Genomic DNA, 12360 nt, shown 5'->3' with positions numbered 1-12360 from the left:
AGTTCCAAAATAATAAAGAATTTCAAATGTCATTATGTACAAAAAGAGAAATAAATAAACATAAATATGGGTTGTATTCTCTCTCCCTCTTTCTCTCTCTCGTTCTCTTTCGCAATCTCTTTCCATCTCTCTCTCTCTCCATTCCCCCCTCTCCGAGACTTATTAAACCTGTCTACTCAGGTGTGTGTGTGTTAGACAGTCCCCCTCCTCTCAGGTTCCATCCCATTTGTAACAGACTCAGTCAGCTCTCTGAGAGATGTGCTCCGAGACCTGTCTAGTCAGTGTCTACTAATTGATTTAACCTCTGTGTCTCTGTCTGGAGGGACATGCCACTGTTAATGAGAAAACAACATGACACCTCATATACACCAGCTTCCTAGTCTACTACATGACAAGGACTCTTGTTTCACACAGTAACACAAAATGTATGTGTTGATTCATATTATTTGCCATCATGCTGAATTCCACACAATACAACCTGAAGACTGAATAAAATAGAATAGTGTATAAACAATGCAATTGTGTTATTATCTGTAGGAACTCCCCGCCCCCATCCTGGATGACATCGCCAGCCCCAAAACAGAGGACCAGGCAAAGTCATGTGACCCTGAGAGTCAGGACGCCATGAAGATCGCCTGGCGCTACCAGCACCTGCCAAAAGTACAGGTAAAAGTATGTGTGTAGGCAGTCGGCATGGGGTCACAGGTCTAGCTCTTGGTTCTATGGGGGTGATGATGGTCTTCTGCTCTAAATCCATCAGCTCCTAAACTCCTAGCCTCTCCATTCAGAGCTGGTGGAGATTACTCACACTTAGCTGCTGCTAGGTGGGGCCTGTCGACACACACACATACACACCCTGCCTAGTCTGGGAAACCAGGGTACCTGCAGCCCATCTAATGGCACGCCACTCGCCTTAACCCTCATAACCCAGATCTGTCCCTCTGTCCCCTCTTAAATCCCTGTCTATCCCCTTACCAGGGGCGCTGGCAATACACTCTTTCTTCCACTCTAAGGAATGGTGACCCCTTCCATCCTCCTCTCCTCCCCTCTCTCCCCTGCCCAGGCTATAATCCACATCGCTATGTGGATTAACAGCACACAGCAAGTCCCTGGAGATCTCTCTTTCTCTGTCTCTCTCTGGAGACGTCTTTATCTCTGTGTCTTTCCCTCACCTCTCCCCCTTCCCCAGCCTCCCAAAAACAGACTTTACAAACCAAACTATCAATAAGCCCCAGCCAGAGGATTTACATCCCAAATTCACTCCCTGAGTCCCCCTCTACCCCCATTCCCCCTACACACCTCTCCTGCCAACCCTCTCCGCGTTGCCCTGTCCAATGAAGACATCAGATCAAAGGTGAGGTGGCCGGGGCGGGCCTGGAACACTAAGCGGTTCTCCCCCCTGCTTACAAAGAGAAGATGAGCCACTGACCCCCCCCCCCCCCCCTGACTCGCCCATCCTGTCAGGAGAGGGGCACACCGGGGGCCCCTAATCCAGATTAGTGGTAGATTTAAGAGCCCGTCTTACAATGGGGCCCCTGGTTGCTTTCACTGGGGAGAGCAGGGCTACAGAACTCTCCCTTTCACCCAGGAGAAAACATCCTTCTACTCCCCCTCAGACCGACACGGCTGTTTTCACAGCCACAAGTGGACGGTTATGTGGAGACATGATTAACATGCTGGTTGTAGTAGTTTAACTTCTCTGCAAGGTTTTATTTGATCAAACAGGATTTTGAAACACTTGTATGAACTATGAGCAGGTCATTTATTTAAAGTGATCATACTCTACTTGTTGAAAGTGAGGACGTTTCACACTTACGAAGTAGGATTATCTACCCTAGTTGCAATGTGATCAACAGCAGTGTCAAATGGACACGGCTTTTCTCTCAACACTAACTGTTGACCCTCAGACGGCCCTGGCGTCCTCGTCGAGGTTCGGACACTACTACGACGTCTCCAAGACAATGGACCCTGAGATCTGCCAGGCGGCCAGGTGCCACGGCTTCTACCTTCCAGAACACTCCACCGCTGTGACATCACCCACCGCCACCACCCCCGGCCAGAGGTAACCCGGCAACCCCTGAACACTACCCCCACCCTTATCTCTTCATGGTGCTCAGTATTATTTACACAATATATTGAGCAAATGTACTGTATATCTAAGAGAACTTAGTCAAAACCTGAGAAGCTCACCCTACAACCTGAGGAGCCAACCATATGACACATATCTAGTAGTATACGTATCACGTTTTGGAAGCATCTAAGAGACACTATTGTCATATCTTAGAGAAGCTTTTGGATTAGGTTGGGATTAACCTACAGTGTGTAGAGTAATTGTAGATGGGCAATGCTTAGACAGTTACTCTAACTAACCCCCCCCCCACATTCAGCAGAGTAGAAGGCTTTGGTGGTGATTGTAGAGAGACTGTTTGCTGTGAGTTTGTTTTGTTCAACATTGAGTGTGCTTAGGGTTCAGAGGTCAGGCACACTATTTACATGAGAGAGAGCGGTGAGACACACACAAGCGCATATACACACACAGTCAGATACCGAGTCAGACACGATTGGCAAACAGGCCAATCTGGAGCGGAGATGAGGTTTTATAGAACCCCTCTGCTTTCATGTCTGCAAACAGACACCCTTTAACTCTGGACCATGCAAACGCGAGTGAGTGTGTCTGGACAATTTCAGTTGACTCATATTTACTATCACTGAGCAGTGTTGAGTAAATCATTGTCATAGGAAATCCTTTTTATTTGGTCCTTTACGTTGTTAGACAGAATCCATCCTTCTCCTGTCGTTCTGTGGGTTAGTAATTAAGTCTGACAGTGGCATTGCCATCATAGTGGCACTGCCCATCAGGTTCTCTGAATAGAACACTGATCTGCCAGACAACATGACAGCTGGTCAGCAGGAAACTATACCTGCACTGCTCACATAAACACACAGACAGACATACACACACAGACAGACAAACAGACATACACACATTCTCACTCCCTAGCCTCCCCTCTTGCACGTGGCCACCACCCCATGTTGCTACCCTGGCTGTTAAATTGCTCCGTTTCACTCGCTGGCATAATTGGCACAAATTGCTCTCTAGGTGATACAGCCCCTGTTGTTGAAGACCAAGCCTCCCCTCTCTCTCCTTTCTCCTTAGAGTGGAGGAGGAGGGAGGTAGCATTGAGCTAATGTGGCCTCCCTGAGTATGATACTAATTAGCACATGCGCTAGCCCCCGTGGCTAAGCACCTAGCCCTCAGCACCACCTGAATGGAGGGTGCCCAGTGGGGGCGGACGAAGCACAATGCCATCAAACACAATGGCCACCAAGTGGAGGAAGCCAGCCCGGGGCTGCCTCTGGCTCCAGGAGGAGGGAAGGAAAGCTGGTGGAATGGTTCTGCTATGAACCCCTGCAGGGTCAGAAGGCGCCATTGTTTTTGTTAATGATGAACAATCGGAGGCAATATGTTTGTTCTATGTGTAGCTATATGAGGAAGTGTGTACTGTGTCTGCCTGGTGTTTGTTTAGGCATATGTATATGTGCCTGATGTCTGGCTGGTGTGTGTCTGTCTGTTCCCCTGTGGGTAAGAATGTTCTGTTAGCCTGTAATTGCTGGCTATGGTAACGACCTACTGTAAGACTCAATGGACAGTGGTTGTTACTATAGCCAGCTGATCTTAAGGAAGGATTTCTGTGTAAAACTTTACCCTGGCCATGATGTTGGCACATGGTTGACTTGGCAGGAGGTTATGTTAGGGTGGTTTGTGGTTATTAGGGAAAGGCAGAGATCTATTGTGAGTGACTTGTGTCCCTTGTCAATGGTGCACATCTTACCCTTCATTAACCATTCAAACACTGTGCCCATCCAATCGTAACCAGCAACCCATTAAATAACCTTTCTCAGCTAGTGTGTGTCTGTGTCTGTGTGTGTCATTACACCTCCAATCGGACCCTCAGGGAGCTGACAGGCCACCAGGTTTTAATTAGATTACCTGAATAAATGAATTGAATCTCTTGATAAGGCTCCTCCATTATATTCATCTGCTCTAGTGGTCATTGTAAAGCCCTGTCATGGGGGATAAGGAGCATTTGACTTCGTCTTTTGAGACTTGATACCTGTCCTGCAATAACCTCATGTTCTACTCCCTCCTTCCCTCTTTCTCCTCTCCTCCTCCTTCCCTCTTTCCTCTTCCCACTCTTTACCCCTCCTCTTCACCCTCTCTCCAGCCCTATGCCAGAGACCTACTCCTCTCTGCTGAACAATCTCCAGGAGGTCATCCACAGGGAAGGCTTTGATGGAACTGTCCCCCAGGTAGGTACGCTCACTCTCACACGTCCATAGTCCTGTCACTACCCCTATACTCCCAACCCATATTACAGCTATCCTCTACCCAAAGAGTTCCCCATATAGGGGTCCCAAAGACCTCCTGCCCCTTACAATGACCATATATCCCAGTCCGCCCGGGCACACATTACTGTTAGCTATACTCTAACCTGCTCCTCTCTGCTGTTAGCTATACTCTAACCTGCTCCTCTCTACTGTTAGCTATACTCTAACCTGCTCCTCTTTGCTGTTAGCTATACTCTAACCTGCTCCTCTCTACTGTTAGCTATACTCTAACCTGCTCCTCTCTACTGTTAGCTATACTCTAACCTGCTCCTCTCTGCTGTTAGCTATACTCTAACCTGCTCCTCTCTGCTGTTAGCTATACTCTAACCTGCTCCTATCTGCTGTTAGCTATACTCTAAACTGCTCCTATCTGCTGTTAGCTAGACTCTAACCTGCTCCTCTCTACTGTTAGCTATACTCTAACCTGCTCCTCTCTACTGTTAGCTATACTCTAACCTGCTCCTCTCTACTATTAGCTATACTCTAACCTGCTCCTCTCTACTGTTAGCTATACTCTAACCTGCTCCTCTCTGCTGTTAGCTATACTCTAACCTGCTCCTATCTGCTGTTAGCTATACTCTAACCTGCTCCTCTCTACTGTTAGCTATACTCTAACCTGCTCCTCTCTGCTGTTAGCTATACTCTAACCTGCTCCTATCTGCTGTTAGCTATACTCTAACCTGCTCCTCTCTACTGTTAGCTATACTCTAACCTGCTCCTATCTGCTGTTAGCTATACTCTAACCTGCTCCTCTCTACTGTTAGCTATACTCTAACCTGCTCCTCTTTGCTGTTAGCTATACTCTAACCTGCTCCTCTCTACTGTTAGCTATACTCTAACCTGCTCCTCTCTACTGTTAGGTATACTCTAACCTGCTCCTCTCTACTATTAGCTATACTCTAACCTGCTCCTCTCTACTGTTAGCTATACTCTAACCTGCTCCTCACTGCTGTTAGCCAGACTCTAACCTGCTCCTCTCTACTGTTAACTATACTCTAACCTGCTCCTCTCTGCTGTTAGCTATACTCTAACCTGCTCCTCTCTGCTGTTAGCTATACTCTAACCTGCTCCTATCTGCTGTTAGCTATACTCTAAACTGCTCCTATCTGCTGTTAGCTAGACTCTAACCTGCTCCTCTCTACTATTAGCTATACTCTAACCTGCTCCTCTCTACTGTTAGCTATACTCTAACCTGCTCCTCTCTACTATTAGCTATACTCTAACCTGCTCCTCTCTACTGTTAGCTATACTCTAACCTGCTCCTCTCTACTGTAAGCTATACTCTAACCTGCTCCTCTCTGCTGTTAGCTATACTCTAACCTGCTCCTATCTGCTGTTAGCTATACTCTAACCTGCTCCTCTCTACTGTTAGCTATACTCTAACCTGCTCCTCTCTGCTGTTAGCTATACTCTAACCTGCTCCTATCTGCTGTTAGCTATACTCTAACCTGCTCCTCTCTACTGTTAGCTATACTCTAACCTGCTCCTATCTGCTGTTAGCTATACTCTAACCTGCTCCTCTCTACTGTTAGCTATACTCTAACCTGCTCCTCTCTTCTGTTAGCTATACTCTAACCTGCTCCTCTCTACTGTTAGCTATACTCTAACCTGCTCCTCTCTACTGTTAGCTATACTCTAACCTGCTCCTCTCTGCTGTTAGCTATACTCTAACCTGCTCCTATCTGCTGTTAGCTATACTCTAACCTGCTCCTCTCTACTGTTAGCTATACTCTAACCTGCTCCTCTCTGCTGTTAGCTATACTCTAACCTGCTCCTATCTGCTGTTAGCTATACTCTAACCTGCTCCTCTCTACTGTTAGCTATACTCTAACCTGCTCCTATCTGCTGTTAGCTATACTCTAACCTGCTCCTCTCTACTGTTAGCTCTACTCTAACCTGCTCCTCTCTACTGTTAGCTATACTCTAACCTGCTCCTCTCTACTGTTAGCTATACTCTAACCTGCTCCTCTCTACTGTTAGCTATACTCTAACCTGCTCCTCTCTACTGTTAGCTATACTCTAACCTGCTCCTATCTGCTGTTAGCTATACTCTAACCTGCTCCTCTCTGCTGTTAGCTATACTCTAACCTGCTCCTATCTGCTGTTAGCTATACTCTCATCCATATCAAATAATTGCCCTTCCCAACACCCCTCTTCAAGTTACCATGTTAACCATGTGTGTGTGTGTGTGTGTGTGTGTGTGCCATCTTTGAAACATATCTTTGTCTTAATGATTATCAATCCTCTTCAGAATGTCAGAAATGCCATCTGTCTCTCGGTGTTTCTATTTTAGTTTTTCCACTGAGGTGTGTGGACCTGTGGAGGGGGGGGGGGGGTGGATCACCTAGATTCTGTGACCCCTCTGCTCCTCACCTGGAGCCTCCTCCCCCCTCTCCCCCTGTCACTCACACACAGGATTACCCCCCCTGACCCAGCGCTGTCAATCATTCATTAATTAAGCTCTGACATCATCAAAGAGCTTTTGGCAGAGCAGAGGAATGCAGACAGGCCACAGATGGACATGGGCACCATCACAAGAATTTCCAGTATAGGGAAGACTGTGTGTGTGTGTTTCCACCCCTGCTCATACTGTTTGTCTTGGATGTTGGCTACAGAAACCAGGCATAATATTATCACTTCATAATGCAGTCTCTTTGGGCCCTATATGTTACTCCTTCTTTGCTATAATTTGGTGTTTTCTGGCTTGACTGTCAGGTGTCTTTTGTTCTGGGGCAGTACGGCTTGGCTGTATGGTGGGGCTCTGGTTGGTGGGTTTGGGCTGTGTTTTGGCACTGTTCCCCGACTCTCTATAGGAGTACTAAACACTTTCTCTCTATAGGAGTACTAAACACCTTCTCCCTATAGGAGTACTAAACACCTTCTCTCTATAGGAGTACTAAACACCTTCTCCCTATAGGAGTACTAAACACCTTCTCTCTATAGGAGTACTAAACACCTTCTCCCTATAGGAGTACTAAACACATTCTCTCTATAGGAGTACTAAACACCTTCTCTCTATAGGAGTACTCAACACCTTCTCTCTATAGGAGTACTAAACACCTCTCTATAGGAGTACTAAACACCTTCTCTCTATAGGAGTACTAAACACCTTCTCTCTATAGGAGTACTAAACACCTTCTCCCTATAGGAGTACTAAACACCTTCTCTCTATAGGAGTACTAAACACCTTCTCTCTATAGGAGTACTAAACACCTTCTCTCTATAGGAGTACTAAACACCTTCTCTCTATAGGAGTACTAAACACCTTCTCTCTATAGGAGTACTAAACACCTTCTCTCTATAGGAGTACTAAACACCTTCTCTCTATAGGAGTACTAAACACCTTCTCCCTATAGGAGTACTAAACACATTCTCTCTATAGGAGTACTAAACACCTTCTCTCTATAGGAGTACTCAACACCTTCTCTCTATAGGAGTACTAAACACCTCTCTATAGGAGTACTAAACACCTTCTCTCTATAGGAGTACTAAACACCTTCTCTCTATAGGAGTACTAAACACCTTCTCCCTATAGGAGTACTAAACACCTTCTCCCTATAGGAGTACTAAACACCTCTCTATAGGAGTACTAAACACCTTCTCTCTATAGGAGTACTAAACACCTTCTCTCTATAGGAGTACTAAACACCTTCTCCCTATAGGAGTACTAAACACATTCTCTCTATAGGAGTACTAAACACCTTCTCTCTATAGGAGTACTCAACACCTTCTCTCTATAGGAGTACTAAACACCTCTCTATAGGAGTACTAAACACCTTCTCTCTATAGGAGTACTAAACACCTTCTCTCTATAGGAGTACTAAACACCTTCTCCCTATAGGAGTACTAAACACCTTCTCCCTATAGGAGTACTAAACACCTCTCTATAGGAGTACTAAACACCTTCTCCCTATAGGAGTACTAAACACCTCTCTATAGGAGTACTAAACACCTTCTCTCTATAGGAGTACTAAACACCTTCTCTCTATAGGAGTACTAAACACCTTCTCCCTATAGGAGTACTCAACACCTTCTCTCTATAGGAGTACTAAACACCTCTCTATAGGAGTACTAAACACCTTCTCTCTATAGGAGTACTAAACACCTTCTCTCTATAGGAGTACTAAACACCTTCTCCCTATAGGAGTACTAAACACCTTCTCCCTATAGGAGTACTAAACACCTCTCTATAGGAGTACTAAACACCTTCTCTCTATAGGAGTACTAAACACCTTCTCTCTATAGGAGTACTAAACACCTTCTCCCTATAGGAGTACTAAACACATTCTCTCTATAGGAGTACTAAACACCTTCTCTCTATAGGAGTACTCAACACCTTCTCTCTATAGGAGTACTAAACACCTCTCTATAGGAGTACTAAACACCTTCTCTCTATAGGAGTACTAAACACCTTCTCTCTATAGGAGTACTAAACACCTTCTCCCTATAGGAGTACTAAACACCTCTCTATAGGAGTACTAAACACCTTCTCTCTATAGGAGTACTAAACACCTTCTCTCTATAGGAGTACTAAACACCTTCTCCCTATAGGAGTACTAAACACATTCTCTCTATAGGAGTACTAAACACCTCTATATAGGAGGAAATGTTGGCCTCTCTTCATGATGTTGCCACAGCAACAGGCATGTTACTACGGTTCCCTTCCCACTGGAGCCCAGGGGTCTGATAAACTGTGGTGGGATGTTTCTGACAGACATACAAGCAGACAGGAAGTGAGTCAGGGATAAACGTGTGAGAGAATAGAAAAGGAGAAAGACAACAGGAATGACTGAGTGATTGAATAAGTTGGTCAGGAAGTGTAGGAGAAAGAGAGAGAGGGAGCGGGAAGAGGACAGAAGAGTGATACCCCTCCCTTGGGATTGTGCAAGGCCAACAGTGGAAACTCCTAGTAACAATGAGGTTTATTTGTCTTAGATAGCACCAATGCTGAAAAAGGCCCTAGATCAATGGACGAGAGGAGAGAAAGAGAGATTGGAGAGGGCATAGAAAGAAGCAGGGTAAGAGGGATGAGAGAATAGAGAAAAGCATGCTGGGACATAAGGAAAAGCGAGAGACTGAGAAAAAGGGAAACCCCAAAGCAGGGAGAAACTTTATTCTATAGTCTTAGGGTGTTTTGTGAGGGTGGGCAAGACTTTGAGGGTAACACTCTACCCCTCCGTCCACCACCCCTCCCCACGGCCACCCTTGGCCGGCAAGGCTCATTCTGGTGCCAAGAATGTGCCGGCGTTTCTGGGTGGCAGCCATATTGGAATCCTGTCTGACAGGTCCATTGTACCCCTGTCAGATGGCCCCTGTGATTGGGCAGTTGTGTCCAATCACGTTTGGCGGCTGTGTTCTGATGGTCTGTGCTGGTGAGCAGACTCTCCTGTCCTGTTGGGCTGCTAGTGTCTGTAAACTCTCCACTGTTTTGTTTACTACCACAACGTGAGGGGTTTTAATTACCAACAGAAATATAATAAGTATTTTCTACGGTCATAGACACATGCCCAATATTTTAGTTAAAAATGCAATGATAATGTGTCATTTCAACAACATATGAGGCATGGAACTCCATGACAATTCCTTACATGCACTGTTTTTATCAAGAGTCTCAGTATCTCTCTCTCTGTTTCTCTCTCTCTCTGTTTCTCTCTCTGTTTCTCTCTCTGTGTTCTTCTCTCTCTGTGTTCTTCTCTCTCTCTCTCCCTCTCTCTCTCTCTCTCTCTCTCACAGACCAAGTCACGGAACATCCTACGGATCGGGCTGCACTCCCTCGGCTCCGCCCTGTGGGATGACGACCTGTGTTGCCGTGAAAACCCAAGCCATGGCCACGCCCTCACCACTTTCCTTTACGGCCTCCGGGCCATGCTGAGGTCATCGCTCTCTGTTGCCGTGGTTACCGTGCCCTCACACCTCATCCAGGTATGAGTATGTGCCGGGCACTAAGACTGTCACAAAGGGCACATAGGCGTGTCACATGCACCCCAGCATTTTCAATTCATGTTCATCACCTTTCACATGTAACATTGTTCTATGGATTATCAGTAGTGTTGTTAACAGGAATCAACACCCTGGAGAACAGTGTCACCAGGGTTAGACTACAGTATGTGTATGGTCAACACCCTGGAGCACAGTGTCACCAGGGTTAGACTACAGTATGTGTATTGTCAACACCCTGGAGCACAGTGTCACCAGGGTTAGACTACAGTATGTGTATGGTCAACACCCTGGAGCGCAGTGTCACCAGGGTTAGACTACAGTGTGTGTATGGTCAACACCCTGGAGCACAGTGTCACCAGGGTTAGACTACAGTATGTGTATGGTCAACACCCTGGAGCACAGTGGCACCAGGGTTAGACTACTGTATGTGATTGGTCAACACCCTGGAGCGCAGTGTCACCAGGGTTAAACTACAGTATGTGTATGGTCAACACCCTGGAGCGCAGTGTCACCAGGGTTAGACTACAGTATGTGGTCATATGAAGCCAGTGGGTCTCACTGTTTCAGAATTGAAAGAGGGGTCCACTTTGCTGTCTGTGTGTGTGTGTATGCACACGTCCATCCGTTTGTGTGTACACGTCCGCCTGTGTGTGTGTTGGGCCTACTGAAGGCTGCTCTGCCCTGTCCTCAGTGGGCTGCTACATTGCCCCCTTTTGTTTTGACTGGGCCTCTTGACATTGTGGGCAATTCAACCCAGTCTCTCAATGGGACAAGGCTCTATGTTGGCTTAGTCACCAAGTCTCTCAATGGGACAAGGCTCTATGTTGGCTTAACCACCCAGTCTCTCAATGGGACAAGGCTCTATGTTGGCTTAGTCACCCAGTCTCTCAATGGGACAAGGCTCTATGTTGGCTTAACCACCCAGTCTCTCAATGGGACAAGGCTCTATGTTGGCTTAGCCACCCAGCCTCTCAATGGGACAAGGCTCTATGTTGGCTTAGCCACCCAGTCTCTCAATGGGACAAGGCTCTATGTTGGCTTAGTCACCCAGTTTCTCAATGGGACAAGGCTCTATGTTGGCTTAGCCACCCAGTCTCTCAATGGGACAAGGCTCTATGTTGGCTTAGCCACCCAGTCTCTCAATGGGACAAGGCTCTATGTTGGCTTAGCCACCCAGCCTCTCAATGGGACAAGGCTCTATGTTGGCTTAGCCACCCAGTCTCTCAATGGGACAAGGCTCTATGTTGGCTTAGCCACCCAGTCTATCAATGGGACAAGGCTCTATGTTGGCTTAGCCACCCAGCCTCTCAATGGGACAAGGCTCTATGTTGGCTTAGCCACCCAGCCTCTCAATGGGACAAGGCTCTATGTTGGCTTAGCCACCCAGTCTCTCAATGGGACAAGGCTCTATGTTGGCTTAGTCACCCAGTCTCTCAATGGGACAAGGCTCAATGTTGGCTTAGTCACCCAGTCTCTCAATGGGACAAGGCTCGATGTTGGACTCTTATTCTGGGAGTCCTCAGCCATTCATCCATTGGACAAGCAGGGATGGCATGTGGCTTAGGCTCTAATGGACTGCATTCAGAGGACTGTTTCACTGTTAGTCTACACCTGTTGTTTACGAAGCATGTGACATATACACATTTGATTTGAACCTCTTTGTTGGTTGTTGTTGCTGTAATTACATGCATCTATACATTCTGTGTGTTCTATTTGATTAGATTAATTAGGATCCCCATTAGCCCGATGCCAATGGCGACAGCTATTCTTATATGGCGTCCGACACAAGAATTTACAATTGGCATATATTTAAAACATGAACATGTAGTGTGTGTGTTCATCTATCAGTTACACATGTCAGTACATACACACAACAAGTAGGTCACATGGGGGAGAGGCGTTGCCCCGTGAGGTGTTGCTTTATTTGTTTTTTGAAACCAGGTTTGCGGTTCACTATATGAGATAGGAGATCCATGCACTCATGGCTCTGTATAATACTGTACGTTTCTTTGAATTTGTTCTGGACTTGGG

The 12360-nt window shown here is 46.3% G+C and overlaps 1 protein-coding gene across 5 annotated transcripts in view; it reads left to right on the top strand.

Moving 5' to 3' along the window:
* elp4 (elongator acetyltransferase complex subunit 4) overlaps positions 1 to 12360 on the top strand; it is a 115980-nt gene that overhangs the window by 15427 nt on the left and 88193 nt on the right. For 3 of the 5 annotated variants that reach the window (XM_031812337.1, XM_031812336.1, XM_031812339.1), the window contains exons 4-7: positions 538 to 672; positions 1908 to 2062; positions 4227 to 4311; positions 10123 to 10311. In XM_031812337.1, coding sequence (XP_031668197.1) covers positions 538 to 672; positions 1908 to 2062; positions 4227 to 4311; positions 10123 to 10311 — 564 coding nt within the window. The remainder of the gene's footprint in view (positions 1 to 537; positions 673 to 1907; positions 2063 to 4226; positions 4312 to 10122; positions 10312 to 12360) is intronic. The other 2 variants (XM_031812340.1, XM_031812338.1) reach the window with 1 other exon arrangement.

This window comes from Oncorhynchus kisutch, unplaced genomic scaffold, assembly GCF_002021735.2.
Source record: "Oncorhynchus kisutch isolate 150728-3 unplaced genomic scaffold, Okis_V2 Okis03b-Okis08b_hom, whole genome shotgun sequence".
In the NCBI taxonomy this organism is placed as follows: domain Eukaryota; kingdom Metazoa; phylum Chordata; class Actinopteri; order Salmoniformes; family Salmonidae; genus Oncorhynchus; species Oncorhynchus kisutch.
This window is presented reverse-complemented; position numbering and strand designations above follow the sequence as displayed.